The following is a 17,945-nucleotide window of genomic DNA, read 5'->3' on the forward strand; positions in this document are numbered from 1 at the left end:
ACTTAAATGCATATGTATATATATATATATATATATATATATATATATATATATATATACACTTAAAATGGTGTATTTTACCCAGTATTTGCATGGTCCTTGATGTTTTATGCTTTTAGACTATCACACCGTTAGCTTAGCCACCTGCTAACATCAAACTTCATTGGAATCAATTGTGAGTTCGGCAGGGCCAACGTCACCTCATTCTTTGTCTATGGAGATTACCAAACTGTGCGGTTTTCTGAGACCTGTGTGATGACCGTGAGGTGTAAGCTCTTGTGGTAATAAGTGTCAAGCCATTTACTTGAATTTGCTCCCCATCATCAGTCAAAGAGTGTGAAATGAAACACGTTTTCAAATCCCAAACTGTTACACGGATTAAGCAAAACAATGTCATGGCTTTCCGTCCGTCAACCCCGGCCTCAACAGGTTTATTATTTTGTCTTGATGGGTTTTTGTGTAGAGCATGTGTGCTAATTTACTGTATGTTTAAGAGGCATAGAAAAGGGAAAAGGTTGTTTGGTTGACTTGATGAATGTAAGAAAGGCCATAGAAGATGGGCTGAAGGGATTATGGGTATTTTGGTCATAAGGATGTTGTGTGCATATTTTTGACGAGTGCCCAGAGCAGGGTGTGTGATGGGGGAGTGCAGATGGTTATTATAGCCGCAATGTTTAAAAGCTCCACAGCCATTTAGGACCATTTATCCCCTAGCGATGAGTTTTGGCACTGTGCTCACCCATCGATAACTCATCTTTCCATCCTCCTTTTTTTTCGGGGCTTTTTATGGCCCTAAAATTCCTCTGCCTGATCAGCACAGTATTATATCACTGCTTCTCCACTCTGAATAATTTAGCCTGCACTACTATTTTTCTTCCTGCTCATCCTCACTCCCCTTCAGTATTTGCACCTCTTTGTTTTATATTCTCTCTTATTTCTTTTTGTATATATATTTTTGGTCATCCTCTCTCTCATTTTCCACTGCCATTATCACCACTGCCAAATCCCTAGGTCTGTTTTAAAAAAAAAATGGTTTACCATGTATTCAAAGTCTGAAATAAAGTAGCATTTAAAAGACAGAACTCTGAAAAGCAGGCGGCTGAGATGTGACATCAAGAACCTCCGAATGAGCTTCAGGATAAATGACTCAGCGCATTAGTTGAAATGTTGGCTAAACAGAAAAAATGGGCGAATTGTTTGACTTAAGGAGGATTGCTGTAGATTGAAATTAGAAGTGAATAAAATGGGCAGAGCTCTTTGTGCTCCCATCTCCTAGAGTTTCTTGTGCTGTTGGGACAGTAGGAGGGCACAGGAAGTCTGTCATTTGTTTATTTACATAATTAGCTTTTATTTTTATGCTATTATGTATTTTTTGCTTTTTTATATATGTATTTGTTTATTTATGCTTTTATTTATATAATTGTTCTTTTATAATAATAAAAATAATGATTTGTTACATTTATATAGTGCTGTTACGCAACTGCTCCGATACTTGTGTTGAAAATCCAAATGCAGCTTTATTGGGGGTAATCAACAATTGTATTCCATATAACAGGCATGAGGTCAAAACCACAGGGCAATCGAGATAATAACAGAGTCCAAGACACAGGGAAACAAGGAAATCCAGGGAGACAAGCAGAAGATCAAAACCATGACACAGAAAATTAGAACTAAAAAGAACACATACAAGACTTTGCCACAAAATATTATTTTTAAATGCATCACTTTTGCTTGATTTCATTGATTTACTTTAAGTTATTTGTTTGTTTGTTTGCTTATGAGTTAATATGCAGGTTGCATACTTATAATGGTGCATTTGCCAACCAATCAACTGAGAAAGAGCAAATATGTATCAGAGATATTAATGTGAAAAATGTTTTACTATTCATATATTCTCAATATACATATTTACTGTAATATTTAGGCTAACTTCCACAAAATTTGAAACCAATAGGTGCAATTTGTGCTGACATTGTTTGCGCTGACATGAACTGAACCAGTCCAAACAGACTAATGAGGTATCACCATGGAGATGATATTTGATTTGAGGACTTTAAGCAGTACAGACCTTTCTAGATATCTTTCACTACCAATGCTGCCGGTGCTTCATCACATATAACAGGAGATCAAAAGGAGGTCTTCCATTCTGGATTCTCTCAATTGTGATTTATGTCTTAAAAAGCCCAGAGTCTTGCAAGATCATATACCCCTTGGCCCTTAACAACATTTATTTGGCTTAGACAAAGAATGCCACTCTATTTATGGGTACCATATCCCCTGCCTAATTAGAGATGATTTGAATGAGAATAAATTACTTTTAAATTACGTCACATTATATTACCAAAGTCACAAATGGTCAAATTAAAACATCTTTTTCATGTAGTCTTCAGTTGGCATGTTAGCAGCTTACCTTGCTAGCATAGCATAGTGCTAGCTGGTTAAAAAAGATCTTTCTGATTAGCTACTACAAGATATCAAACAACGCTCTCTGTATTCAAACTGGCATTGAGAAAGTGTGGATAGGATCTTGTACGACGCTGCAATGCAGTTCCTCACAGATGTTTCTAGCAGATGGCCGAGGCCTCGGTTGGCGTGTGTAGTTGCTTCCCATTCTATGTGTACTCGTAAGTCAGATACATTACAGTAATCCAGTCTCAAGCACCAAACCTCTCATCATACATATTACGAGCCATGATAGACTTGCACTATCTTCCACTCATGGTAGCAGTGCAAAAATAGCTCTGGTGGCTGGGCTAGAGGTGTTTGAGTGGAAATGTGTGTGGGTAGGTGGAATGGAGAAGCATGCATTTATGAAGGTTGGAAATAATGGCAGGAGAGGATAATTGGACGGCTTTTACTCTGGACGTTAGCCACTCCGAGGCGCTCCAATGGGTGCATAACTGCTGCCACCCAGGAATGCTCCGAGTCCTTGAAGACAAGAGAGTTACGGCAGTGATTGTGTTGGACACAGCAGTCTGGGCTGAGAACGCCATCAATCCAGTTCACCACACCTCATACCTCTGGCCTACATGTGGACTCTGTGAATGAGGATCTCTCCGTCTGGATAGAGCAGTGTACAAAAGAACCCAATTATTTATGGACATTTCACATATAGCTTTAGATGAGCTTGCAGATTTCCATCCATCCCCAAAGAAACAAGCTGTCGATTCATTCACTTCACATCACATTTACACCGGAATATTTCATATGATTGATAGATGCATGCACGCAAAACATATTCCTCACTCACCTTTGCACTTTCTCTATAATTTATCCCCTAATGTTTTCACTCTGCTTGCCTGTCAGAATCCTGGCCCTGCATCCGTTTTCCCCTCTCTTTATATCCTCTCTCTAGGGTATCCTTCTTCCTGCTGGAATATGGCTGGCTCAGCGATTCCCACCTTCATCCTTTGAATGAGAATAGTGAAAGGCCAGCCTGCTTTAGTTTGATGGTGTTAACAAAAACGCAAACAGGTGGTTTTTGTTGCATTTGTTGTTTTAGCATCTCGTTCCATTAGCGTTTGGAAGACACAGAGTATTTAGGAATACCTCGCACAACCCCAGCGCTCTTTTTAGAGATGCCAGATGGGCTATTATTTCATTCGCAACCGCATCACAAAACTCATCATCCGTCCGCCATCCATCCGCACCAACGTTTTTGACCAATTTTCCCGCCCGCCATCCGCTGATACAAGGTGCTGCTGATGACAGCCGCGAGACTAGAAACCGCCCGCGACCCGCCCGAATTTAATTAAAATATTTTTTTTCGTCACGTCATCCGCCCGATCCGCGGTTTATCCGCGGAGTCCGTGGCTATAACCGCCAACCGCGCATCTCTAGCTCTTTTCCATTCAGTTTTGCTCCGTCTAGCTGTTTGGTAGGGAACATGCAAGTCACACATATTGCTTGCAGTTGTTGCTATACATTTTTGGTTTAATTTTAAAGTTTAAGTTTTGACTTTTGACAATTTACCTTTACATTTCTAAATATTTGGATATAGTCCTATTCGGACGGTAATTGTTTCTCATATGGGCGTCTGTAAAAATATATTTGCATGGCACCTCAGTGATAAAACTAGTGTATTTGGATGGCACTTTATTTAAAGGACAAGTTCGGTATTTTACACTTAAAGCCCTGTTTTAAGATCGTTGAAATAGAACGGTTAAGATTGAAATTTGGACAAATGCTTCTGGCCCGAGAATTTTCGGTTTCTATGGTAGCACCCCCCCACCTCCACAATGATTGCATGGTTGTATTGGATGTTCTGTAAGGTATGGTATTACTCCGCCACCGAAAACGGAAATGGGGTTGTTTGTATTCTTTCTGTAGTCTTATGCAGTCGCGGTATCATAGGCTACGCTATCCAAACATTGGCAAAGGTGCATTATCGCCATCAACTGGGCTGGAGTGTCTATTATTCAAGCTCTAAACGAAAGAATGTCCGGTTGTGAGGCGTTTGGAAAAATAGGTCCACTGTTTTACAACGAATGGTAAAAGACCTGTTGGAAAGCATCTTTTCCAGCGATTTTTGTGTGAGCATATCAGTGAACACCCCAAACCACTCGGTGAGTTTCATGTCTTTGTAAACTAAAGTTTAATGCATTTTATGAATGATTGTTACAGTGCACCTGTGAAACCATTGTGGAGGTGGGGCGTGCTGCCACAGAAACCGAAAATTCTCGGGCCAGCAGCATGTGTCCAAATTTCAATCTTAACCGTTCTATTTCATCAGAAACGATCTTAAAACAGGGCTTTAAGTGTAAAATACCGAACTTGTCCTTTAAGGTGGAAGAGCGAGTTTTGTGATCCTACGAACCTGGCCACGCGCTGCTGATGCAGTCATTTTTTATTTATTTTTATTTAGCAAGGTTGCATTTCAAGTTATCAAAGGTGACAGTAAAAGTTACAAAATATTTCTTTCAATAAATGCTATTTTTTTTTGCTTTAGCATAAGAAACCATGTTTGTAAAGTCCACATGGAATATATGCAGTTCACATTGGCATGCTTGCTTTCGCTTCCTTGGAACATGCTGTGCTGATACAGTATCTGCTTCCATTATTATTGGAGCAAGGCCATGTCTGAAATCCAGATAGTGCCAACTATGCTAATGTGGCCAGTTTAGTGTTAACCCCAGTTATAGTTTAGTGCTGAGAACTGTAGAGTGGTGGGACACCGAGCACTGGTAGCCACTCTGATGTGTGGTGACAGTGGTTGGACGGCGAGGTTCATTATTCACGGGCTGACATTCCATTTAATCACATTTTATTATGAAGCAGTGCAGGACTCAGTAAATCAGCCTGTGCTTGGAGCTCCTGAAGGCTGGAGGAGGGCGGGTGGGGTGTTTACGGATGGCTTTAATCAGGGGAATTTCTACAGTGACACCCTCTTCATAATACACACACACATTTTGAGAACACCCTCATAAGGATACTCACATTTAAATGATGAATACTCGAATATTCAAACACTTATATTATCAGCAGACTGCATGCAAATAAACACTGTACGCTCACACTAGGGGTGGGCGATATAGCGAAAATATCAGTTCAGGATTTTTTTGTTCCAGACAGGATCACAATCCATGATCTTATCATGATTCTTATCTTGGTTTTTAAGACAGTATAGCCAAACTACTTTCCCTATTTGAAAAAAAAAAACAAGTCTTGGAAGGTAACAAAAGAAAAACAAAGAATTACAGACCATTAGTAGTGGTGGGCGATACTATTATTATTATTTTGTCTTTTTTATTAAAAATCAGTGGCAGCTGGTGGATTTTAAAATAGAGGAGACACACTAAATTGTAGTGGTCTGGGAATTCCCTCTCTAGGATTATTTTTTATTTTATTATTTATTTAGCTTTAACTGCTTTAAATGGCTTTTTGGTCACTTTTAGACAGAAAATTTTAATAAAATGAGACACATACAGCAAGACAATACAGACATAATTTCACTCACCTAGCCTATCACTTGAAGCAAAAATGTCCTTTTAGATGTCCATGTTTAAAGAGCAAGTTAGGCAGTTTAGTGAAGCTGATTGCAATATCCAACTTAGGCCTGGGGTTTTCCTTCATTTTTAATTTGTAGCTACTGTTAAATGGTAGCTTGGTAAATTTGTTGGCGATCAAATATTCAAGATACTGGTTACTCTTTAAGGTGTAGCTAATTATATATTTAAGTACTGTGTAATATTAAGTAACTACATGTACTTACTATAGGGTTAGGGTATGGTTAAGATTTGGTTGAGGGTTAGTTGCATGTAATTATGCATAATTTACTGTTATTATTATGGTAAGTACATGTAAGATATGTAACAAGGACACTTTGTTAACACAGTTAACACTGTAAAGTGTTACCAAGATCTCTACTCTCCATAATTAAGGTAGTTGCTACATTATCAGTGGTAGCAGTTCAAACTAATACACATAATTTACTTCTCTACGATGATTGGTTGATGTACCAAGGGAGGCTAACCTCCACTGTGATGTATTTGTTCTCATCACTCTTACCGCTAAAAGTGAAACACTCAATGGGGATTGGCTAATTTTTTTAACAACAGAGGTAAAAGTCTCTATTTTGCCTCCCCCTCTCCTCCTCTATTCCCTCAGACTCGTCTTAGCACAGTTTTCTGTGCAGTTGTATTTCATTAGCAGATTTGACACGTTTGGGAAAGAGCAGCGATGGTTCTGTCTTTAGTGATATTTTATGGTGTTGTCACAGTGGTGAAATTGCAAGCAAGAAATTCCAGTCTGAGACATTAAATAAAATTAATAACTGGGAATTTTATTAACATCGTCCCATTTTCAGCTCAAAATTGAGTAGGGTGTGCCTCCTTTGCCTCCTCAGGCGAGCCGCTACTGTTAAAAATAAGAACAAATATGCAAATTACAAATAATAGGGCAAATAGACTTTAGAAGGGCAAGTAGAACTACATAGACTTCACTCTATCAAAATGAAATATCCTCTAATTCTTAAAGCTACTTGAGTTATTCAGTCCAGAGCAAAGAGTGATTTTCTCTTTGTCTTTTGTTTTTTGATGAACATTAATGACACATACGGTTTATTAGGCTGCTTTCAAGACCTAAGGCACGGATTCATGATGTCAAAGAACTGTAATGTCACGTGAGTGTAACCCTACCCCTGGATTGCTAAACATGTGATGTGAATATATGTCGCGCTGTACTATTTTTTTGAGACGGAGGCATCAGAACTGCAGCTGATAAAATGTGCACTAGCACAATACAATTCTCTCTCTTCAAAGCAGATCAGGGAGACATTTTAATCATTCACAATCTAAAATCATGAAATCGCACACCCCTAGCGCAATCACAATCAGAAAAACACTGAAGCGCATACACGCGCCTCGAAGTTCAATCTGTTTTTCCTCCCTCTTCAATGAACTGTAAGGCACCACCTGTTCTCCTTCTCCAGTTGTGTATTTTTTTGTTCCCTCTTCCTTCTCCAGTGTCCCTGCTCTCTTCCCAAAGAAGCACCTGGGATAATTGGAGAGGGAAGTGCTCCTTTTTCTAATGGAGAATCTGGACTGGATGCTGCAGTGCTCATCCATGTGGAAATGTCTCCTAATGCAGGCCGGGTCTAGCCTCAGCACACCCCACCGCTTCCTGTCCAGACCAGTCTTATTCAGTTCAGTCTTCAGTTCATCTGTTGTGGTATCATGATGGTACCTCTTTCTTACCTTCTCTGCCTAGAGGTGATCTTCACTGATGAACTCCTGTTTGGTCAGAAAATTAGTCTCTTCATGGGCAAACCAGAACTATTTTGCTTTGAAAAATAAAAAAATAAATGGAGTAGTTTACTAGGGCTGGGTATTGTTAGGAATTTCTCAATTCGATTCGATTTCGATTCTTGAGGCTTCGATTCGATTCAATTTCGATTCGATATTGATTTATTAGCTTCGATATCGATTTAGTAATTAATTAGTAAATACACAAGTAATTATGTAAGCCCTACCTGAGTAGGCCTATATTTTTAAATAATGTTTGCAGTATTACCAATGTATAAGAACAAATTGACCCCAGCATGTTTCCTGTCATGGTTTATTTAGCAGAACAAACTGTACAATATTGTACATGTGTTGAATACAAACCACAACTGTAACAAACAGGTGCTTTATTAACACACCTCTAAAGTGGATGTAACTGTAATAGAGTTATAATAGAGTAATAAAAGAAATGTAAACAGAAACACAAAATGTGCATACTCATAAAAAAAATGCACTTCGTGAGGCACACGCGTGCACATTCGCACACACGCGCAAGGACTCTCGCTCTCTTCCTCTCTGTCGTGCGCGCGCTATGCGGTTTGTAGCTCGTGAGCTCTAGATTTCGGGAGATTTTAACTAATTTGCGAACATCAGGGAGCCGCAATCAATATGAGGGAGACTCCCGGAGACTTGTTGTTCTTATTATCATTTAGGGGGGCTTAGGAACATTTTGGGGTAGCTTTAGCCCCCCTAAAATAGGCCTAACGTCGTCCCTGGTTGGTGGTGCAGGCTTGAACGGAGTGCAGCTTCTGTCCGTCATCTTCCTGTTTTGGTAAAGCGCGTCTTGTGCTACGCTGAACGCTCTCACTAGAGTGTTGCCCACAGCGCCGCCACTGGCCGGTGGGCTGAATTGATTCATAGGATTTAATGAATCTATATTGAATTGAGACACAAATAATTGCAATGCATTGATGAATCGAATTTTTACGCATGGGAACATTTTGGGAAAATGTTTACGTCGTCTTCCATAGTTAAAATACCAGCATGTGGTTTTGGAATGCCATGAGGTTGAGTAAATAATGACAATTTAAACGTTTTAAGGTTTACATACACTACTTTACTAATGTTTTGGGTCAGTAGGTTTTTTTTTTTTTTTTAAGAATTTTTGAAAAAATTGTCTCATGCTCACCATGGCTGTATTTATTTGATCAAAAATACAGTAAAACAATAATATTGTAAAATATTTTTAAATGTACAAAAATACTATTTCTATTTTATTTTTATTTATTTTTTTATTTAGTCCTGTGTTGTGCAAAGCTGAATTTTTATCATCATTATTCCAGTCTTTCAGTGTCACATGATCCTTTAGAAATAATTATAATATGCTGATTTGATGCCAAGTAACATTTATTTTTCATTATCAATTTTGGAAACTGTTGCACAGTTTTTCCAAGATCTTTTTCAGGATCTCAGGATAGCAACAAAACATTGCTCTGTTTGAGAAAATCAGACAATGAGTGTTGTCACTTTGAACAATGGCTTTTTTGAGTATGAAAGGATTTTTGTTGTCTGAATCATCCACCTCTTGCCTACAGTTGATCTCTGACTAACGCATATAACATGTCTTAGGCCGCAGCCAGGTGACCGTTTGGTGTGTTCAGGCTGATGGAGATTAGATGACAGCTCTGGGATCTGACTGAAAAGGCAAACTGACGCGAGCCCTGGAACATGAACGCTCAGAGCGTTGCCTGTAGCTAAAGCTGCATCACACGGTTTAACATCCTGCTCTGCTGACACCCTGGAGGACTATATGGGTCATAGTGGTGCAGTGGAGAAATGCGAGCACATACACGCAGTTGTCGAGCACACCTGGCTGCTGGAGGCTCCGTTTTGTTCTAATCTAAAAAAAATAGCCCTCAGGATGCCTTCATATAGTATACTACGGATTTCTCCACAAAACAGTACATTGCATTAATGAAGGTTTACCTCACAGAGAAAACAAATGTTATTATTTTCCTACATGCTAGCATGTGTTATAGTATTATTTATGTGCATGGTTCAGTCATTTATAAGAGTTTCCAAGATAAAAGGAAAATATCTTTGCTCTTAGAAATGAACTCTTCATACTCATGCTGGTTTCATGTGGTTTTGAATTTAATGCGGAGTAACCATCAAGGAAAAACTAATAACATATTCTCTTTATACCTTCCTATTCAAACAATATAATGTTTTAAATCAAATTTCTTTCAAGTTTTTTTAAAACAAAGAATGAGTTATTAATTATTAAATATTACATTTTTAGGAAATCGCACAAAAAAAAACCTGAACTAACCTTGCCTTATCAAAAAAATGATCTTATCTCTTTTAACTTTTCTTTTAACATTTGTAACTTTATTCCCCCCAAAATAATCAAGTAAAATAAAGTTTAATACAGAAATTGAAATTATGCTCATCATAGAACTGTCATCATAATCGCTAAATGTGTGAAGTTTATTTTAGAATCAATTAATGGATAGTTTCACGCCATTGGCATGCATACTGCTGAAAGCAAAGTTAATAGCTCTGACCTGTGAAATAAGCTCTTTTAGCTGCTCTATTGATTCTGATTTTTGATAGGTCTGTAAAGCGTTTATTAGCTACCATTCTGATGATTTGTGCATACACCATGGTGTCTCTGGTGGCCTATTCTGTGAATTCCCTCACTTATCACCTGTGCTGTCCTAGTTAGCTTTTTACACCACAGTAAACAGCTTTTAAAGGTTTTTATTTTCCGTTAAAGCTGGAAATTGAGATTTAGCTGTCAGTTTGGCACTCAAAAATTTCCTGCTGCCAAGCTCCAGCGTTCGTTTGTATAACAATACTCTTGTTTAACGTGAGCTTTGTTCCTTCTCTGCGTTTTAGGTTGACGGGGTTTCAACTTCCTGCCCCTATAGTCAGCACAGGACCCAGACTTACACTATGGCTGCTGTCAGACTACGCTGTAAGTGGCCAGGGCTTCAAAGCAGTGTACGAAGGTAAGAATCACGTTTTAATCTTCTCTCTTTGTCTCAAGTCAGTTCTCTACCGGGAACAGGTTCAGTCCCTCATCTTTCGGGCAAACCCTGTAATTATGTAAAGTGGACTCTTTCACTAGCATTTGTGCCGTAAAAGCAGACTTTTATCTCACTTTATTGGCTAATTGCATTAATATGCACGGTCAATTTAAAGACTGAGAATCCATAAACGTATTTCCTCTTGGTTCCATGCTGGCTTCTCGTCATATTTCTTTTGATGTGAGAGCTTTATGACCCAAAAAAGCAGCAATATTAATGCTCGCTTCAGAGCGGCAGCAAGGAGAATGAATCTGCACTAATTAGATTAATTATCTAATTGAAATTGTAGACTGATGGCAGGTGAATCGAGGCCTCTGGGAACTTTCAGTCATCTAGGTCTGCACAATACTAATGGAAAATAATGTCTGATTCAAGTGGAACATGAATGTGGTCCATAACGTGAACGTGGTGCATTATGTTTTATATTTAAATATAAGTGTTTCTTTGCATGCATCAATTTGTCTGATGCTGCTTATGGTGTGTTTGTTATGCAAAATGCTAAAACCGTTCAAGTTTATAGATGGATGTCTAGAGTAGGGTTTGGGGGGAAATGGAAATTTGAAAGAAAGGGTAAAAAGTTCACAAAATATACGACTGATTAAAATGCTAAATTTGGTATGGACATAGGTGGTGGACTTGAATAGACTTAAACTTGGTCCTTGTCCCCAATGCACAGGGCAATGGTGACACCAGAATAAAAATATTTATGATTCTGAGGCTGAAAATATACTTGCACTCTGTCACTGATTATAACGAACACCCTTTTTTTTTTCACTGGTAAAATCAGACATTTGGCATTATCAGGATCCACAGATATTCACTGATTGAATTATTACACATTACTTTCAAGGTTATATATAGTAGTTTTATGTAGTACTATCACTGAAACTCCATAATCTTTTTTTTCTTTCCTCACACAATAAACTCACGCTTCACGCTCTCTGAATCAATGCAGAGATTCACTGGATCTTTTACACAGACAAGCCGCACACACACAGGTTTTCCCGGTGCTCGCTATGACCCACCTCTCCCACTATTAAAGCACTGATAAGAATAAAGCATCTAAAACACCTTGAATAATCATACTACTAAAACTAAATACGATATGGTGATTTAAATAATGTTTGCGCTTTCACTATGAGTGCCGATTCAGCGCGTACGTGCTTCATTTGATCAATGCAATCACAGTTATAATCGCAAAGCAGGTCAAAATGGCTATTCCCAAAATTAAAAGTTTGTTCATTCAAATATTTGAATTCTCTCTCCATTCATTCACTCATGTTATTCTCGCATGTCACACACACAATTCGTGTTTACTGATATGTGCGTCATTGTAAATCTGTTCATCATACAAAGCCCTCGTGTCTCTTCACAAGACTTGGATTTGGATTAAACCATTCTACTATGCCTTTATGACTTTTTTTGGATATTTTGACATGATGACAGAATTTACATTTTTGGGTGAATTATAAATACAGTTAGCTGAGTCTAGGATAACACTAACTCTATATCACAAATCATTTCGTTTACATCACCGATACAAATCGTCACTTTTTTTATCACGATATATCGATATAATGATGTATCGTTACACCCCTACAGAGCAGGTTAAGAGGACATAAGCGTCCCGTGCCCTGAGCGATGACCTACACTAGTATGGAAAGGCTTTATCTCATCCATACGGATCAGACTAATTCAGTCTGGCACTGTAATTATGTGCCACTTCTTGTCACATGACCTTCTGTTGTCTGCAGAAACACTGTACAAGAGCAGAATTAAAGAGTGATGTATGTAGCACAGGCCCCTGGCCTGACTTCCAGTAAAGACAGCAGAATAATGAGAAGCCCAGAGCTCTTATCAATACCCCAAGGCTGGACACTCAGCTGAATAGCGATTTCCTTTGTGACTGTCCTTCATAGGAGTCAAGTCACCTTTATTTATATAGCGCTTTTTACAATACAGATTGTTTCAAAGTAGCTTTATAGAGATAACAGGAAAATAATGCTTTAACAATATTGTTAAAGTTGTCATGAAACGGAAGTTGAGATTGTCCTTTTTTCCTTATTTTGACATATATCCGAGTGAAACGGCTTCCAAAATTAGAAAAAAATGCAGGCGGGACTTAATTTCGTCCTTCTGGAATTGATTGGATCGTTGTGGAGGATTTCTCTCCACCGGACTCACCAGCATTACCATCCCATGAAGCATTTTTAATTGAGGAACCCGACGATGAGAACGAGGACGAGCAGCCACATTTTCCAGAAGGAATCTCCCCATATTTATATGAGCCATTCTCCCCAAAATGAGGCGGCTGATAGCCACGCCCTCTAGTAATAGATTTTGACCGAAAGAGAAGAGAAGTCGTTTCAAGGGGGGAGGGAAGGGTAACGTATTTGATTAAAGATTATAAGGGTACATGAATTTAAAAAAATAATGAAGTGCACAGATATATCATTTATAATAAACACTACAATATTGCATATAAAAATACAAATGGTAAAATTTGATTTCATGATGACTTTAAATATAAAATTAAATGTCCCCAACTAAGCAAGCCAAAAGCCAATGGTGACAAAGGCGAAAAAGGCGACAGTGGCGAGGAACCAAAACTCCATCAGGTGACAGAATGGAGAAAAAAAACCTTGGGAGAACCCAGGCTCAGTCGGGAGGCCAGTTCTCCTCTGGCCAATGAGCGAACAGTGTATGATTATGATTCAGGCAGCATTATAGGTCAGAAGTCTGATTGGATCAGATCTTTCACAATATTTATCCAGTTCCGTCTGGTTGGGGGTCGAAAGAGTGTGAAGCCTTGCTCATCAAGAACTTCAGCTTACCTAAATCAATTCTGTTTATCCTAATGATACTATAATGTCGAGCTTCATCCCTGAATGGGTTTGTTTTGCTATAATAACTGGCTACCTGTATATTATACAGCTTATTATTTTACTAAGTACTGATCAAATACAGTAGATAAATGCATTGATATACAAAAACAACACTAAATTCTGCTGTGCTCTCTGCTCTTTTTGAGGGGGTGGAGCTGAGGGGAAAAGGATAATGATTATAAATGAGGGCTCTGCATCTTCATTTTGCATCTGGATTCTTCCTCTTTATCTTCTCAGAAAAAAGCCCCCCGGCGTGATGGTGAAACATTAGGGGCATTATGAGCAGTGCTATCAATTAACACTCTCAATCAAGCCCCAATGAAGCTGCCACTCTCCGTTAAGAGCCAGCCATTTCACAAGCTCCTCTCCTCTTTTTTTCCTCTCTGCTAGCTCTGGTGAGAAGAACCCATCTTGAACTAAAGGAAGAGCAATCTAGCTCTGTAATGAAAGTCTGTATGACGGAGAGAAACAATCTCCCTCTTAGATGACTGAATAGATAAGTTACAAACCTGAATGGCATTAAGCCACTTGTGGTTTATTTAATTTGTGGGATGGAAATGTTTATATGCTCATTTATGTTGTGTTTGTTAATGGACATTATATAGGATTGTAAACTGCTAAAGGTCTGCTGTTGTTTAGGGCTGGATGAAATTGCTAAAAAAAAATATGCCTCTGTATTGTATGTGCTGTATCAATCCTGAAATAGATTATTTTTTTGCCAAACATCAAATGTTTCCAAGTATATTCAAAATGTTTCATTTTAAGATTAAATACAAGAGAATAATAATCAAGACATGTTCTTATTAAATGAACACAAGCATGCATATACTAATTTTTATATGCATCACTATAACAGTATACAGTAATAAATAGCAATATTGGATGCATTTTTACTAAAATATTTTAAATTATATACAACCCCAAATCAGAAAAAGTTGGGACATTTTGTAAAATGCATTAAAATCAAGAATTTGTGATTTGTTAATTATATTTAAACTTTCTTTAACTGACAAAAGTACAAAGAAAAGTTTTCCAATGTTTTCACTGACCAACATAATCATATTTTGTAAATATGAACAAATTTTGATTTTGATGGCTGCAACACGCCCCAAAAAAGTTGGGACAGAGACATGTTTACCACTGTGTCACTTCACCTTTCCTTTTAATTACACTTTTTAATCATTTGGGAGTTGAGGATACTAATAGTTGGAGTTTTGCTAGAGGAATATTTGCCCAATCATGTCTAATACAAGGCAGGCGCTCAACAGTCTGTGGTCATCGTTGCCTGATTCTCCTTTTCATGATGGGTCATACATTTTCCAAAAGAGACATATCTGGACTGTAGTAAATAGGCCGGCAAATCCCTTCTATGGTGCAGAGTGTCTAGAAACCACTGATGCACCTCAATACCAGGACAGATTTTTGCTTTTGCACCTGTCGCTGGTGAAAGTCTGGTTGGTCCCTTTCGTCTTTGGGACTGAGAACTTGATGTCCATTTTCTCCCAAAAACAAGCTGAAACATGGACTCATCTGACCACAGCACACATGTCCACTGTCTTCTAGACCATCTGAGATGAGCTCAGGCTCAGATAACTCGCCAGCATCTCCACATAGAACTGATGTAAAGCTTTCTCCTTGCGTAACAGAGATTCAAGTGGCATTTCTTGATGCAGAGTCAGACTGTGTTCAGTGAAAAGGGTTTTCCAAATTACTCCTGAGCACATGTGGCTGTATTTGACAGAGTAGCATGATGGTATATTGTGCAATGCAATCTGAGGGCTCAAAGGTCACGCACATTCAACAGAGGTCTACTGCCTTACCCAACACAGACTGAGATTTCTCTGGATTCCCTGAATCTTGTGACAATATTATGTATGGAAGATGATGAAAGACATAAATGCTTTGCAATCTTGCATTGAGAAATGTGATTTTTTAATTGTTTGACAATTCTCTCATGATATTTGGCACAAAGTGATGAGCCATGACCCATCTTTGCTTAAAAAGACTGAGAAGCAGTTTTACACCCAAACACGCTAGGCCTCAACTATTACCAATTCACCTGCTCATTGTGGACTGTTTCAAAATAGTTGGATAATCTAATTTGGATAATCTTTTCACTTTTATTTGGTCTCTGTCCCAACTTTTTTGGGGTGTGTTGCAGCCATCAAAATCAAAATTGGTTCATATTTACAAAATACAATTATGTTGGTCAGTGAAAACATTGGAAAACGTTTCTTTGTACTTTTGTCAGCTAATAAAAGGTTAAATAGAATGAACAAATCACAGATTCTTGATTTTATTGCATTTGACAAAATGTCCCAACTTTTTCTGATTTGGTGTTTTATATAAAAAATCCAAATAGTGACTTCTGTGTAAATTTTTTATGATAACGTCAAAGAAGCATGAGTGAGTTTTGAACCGATTCACTGGAATGAACATTTTGAACTTATTCTTGCACCATAATTTTGTTTAAATTATTGTGATAGGCACAAAAGCAAAATCACGACAAATGCATGATCATTCGATATGTTTCCCAGCCCTACTTTTGTTAAGAGAAGAAATGGCCTCAAACAACTGTGCAATTATTTCATCTCAGCATGAGTTTGATTGCTTCTCCATAATACTTTGTTTTTATGCATATATCTGTATCAAGATTTATATCCAATTTAAGAGACTTCCAAGGATACAAATGGTATGTTTTAATGCGATTAACTGGAACAATAAATAAGAGAACAAAGGACAAATTATGTTAAGATAAGATACAGACATAAAAGTAAAAATGTACCACCGATTTGGTCTACAAAATGCATAACTGGAATTATGATAATTTTTTTCTCTCTGTTGCTTGCAAGTTTTGGTGCTTTTACTTAAGTCTGTCAAAAACCAGTGATTCAGGCCACCTTTGAATAATTCTGAAGTTTTGCTTGAGATATTTTTTAGATTAAACAGCAGAACGTTTAATCAGATTTAATCAGCAGTGCCACTAACACGAATGTTTAATCAGCAGTGCAGTTTACAATGACCATTATTACAGCTTTCTTGGGAATAAAGCTGAACATTGCAGAGGTAAGCAGTGGTTTGTGTTGAGAGAGGTGTTTTGGGATGGATATAGTGAGCCGTTCTCGCGTTTTGATTACAGCCAAGCAACTCCACATAATTGAATGTTTAGCACGACACACCACTAATTAATAGCATTATTCTGAAAGTCACTGTGAATGGACCACTTAACTAAAATGCATCACTATGATGAATGTACTCACTGGTGTGCGCTGCTGGAGCTGGTAAAAGAACAGGCTTGTGCTTTAAATCCTGCAAACACACACAGACAAACACATTTCACAGTGATATACACTCAGCACCTGCGCACAGATGCTCGCACACACTCACACCCACTCTCTATTTCTCATCAAGCTCCGTATTTTATCATAATTCATGCTCGATTCCTCCGCACCCCCCTGACAGGACTGAGATCATATCCACCATGAGAGAGTTTAACAGGGGCTTACATGAAAGAGCCGTTTCAGCACTCTTCCCACCAACACGCACACACACACACACAAACACACACACCTCTCTGCAGGCGGGAGTGGACATGTTAAAGAGACCCCCTGCTTTTCTAATCAATATTTTTGCTGAATCAGAGAGAGTGTGTCCGTGCCCTCTGTGGGAGAATGCTGCTGCTTGTTGTCCTCTAAAAGCACACGTGTAGTGCCGCCGTAACCCTCTTAAGTGGATTGGTGAGAGGTGTGAGATTAAATGTATATAGGAGCTGATGGGAAGGCGGGATTTTGATCCTCGTATCGAGTAATCACCTAAACATGTTCTCTTCCTTGGCTAGAAACCTGCAGTTTGGTAAATTTACCCACGCTTATTGAATATATTAGGCAGTGAAGAGCACAACAAAGGTTTATGGTACAGCGTGATGTTTCCATTTGCTAGTTTTTCCTGCTTTCACTTGGGTTCTTTTATAATATAACAACGTAACATAATATAATGTAATATACTATTTCTAAACCATGTCTTCTAAACCATGTAATTGAACATTGCTCTCTTTTTTTCTCACTCTCTTGGTCTCTTCTGTCTGTCTGTTAGTTGGTCAGTCGTTCTATTTGTCATTGTATGTGGCTTTCTGTTTAACGTTCTATTCTTTGGTTCTGTCTATCATTCTGTCTACCGTTCTGTCAGTTTGCTGTCAATCTGTATGTCTGTTGATTGGTCGGTAGTTCTTTCTGTCATTCCGTCCGGCA

The 17,945-nt window shown here is 38.3% G+C and overlaps 1 protein-coding gene across 2 annotated transcripts in view; it reads left to right on the forward strand.

The window, feature by feature from the left end:
- Positions 1-17,945, forward strand: part of csmd2 (CUB and Sushi multiple domains 2) — a 364,863-nt gene that overhangs the window by 54,730 nt on the left and 292,188 nt on the right. Inside the window, exon 3 of one of the 2 annotated variants that reach the window (XM_077196124.1) lies at positions 10,623-10,735. In XM_077196124.1, coding sequence (XP_077052239.1) covers positions 10,623-10,735 — 113 coding nt within the window. Of the gene's footprint in view, positions 1-10,622; positions 10,736-17,945 lie in introns of those variants that run through there. The other variant, XM_077196123.1, reaches the window with a different exon arrangement.

The sequence above is a fragment of the Siphateles boraxobius genome, unplaced genomic scaffold (assembly GCF_051911475.1).
Source record: "Siphateles boraxobius isolate OS27281-9 unplaced genomic scaffold, OSU_SipBor_1 35, whole genome shotgun sequence".
NCBI classification, from domain to species: Eukaryota; Metazoa; Chordata; class Actinopteri; order Cypriniformes; family Leuciscidae; genus Siphateles; species Siphateles boraxobius.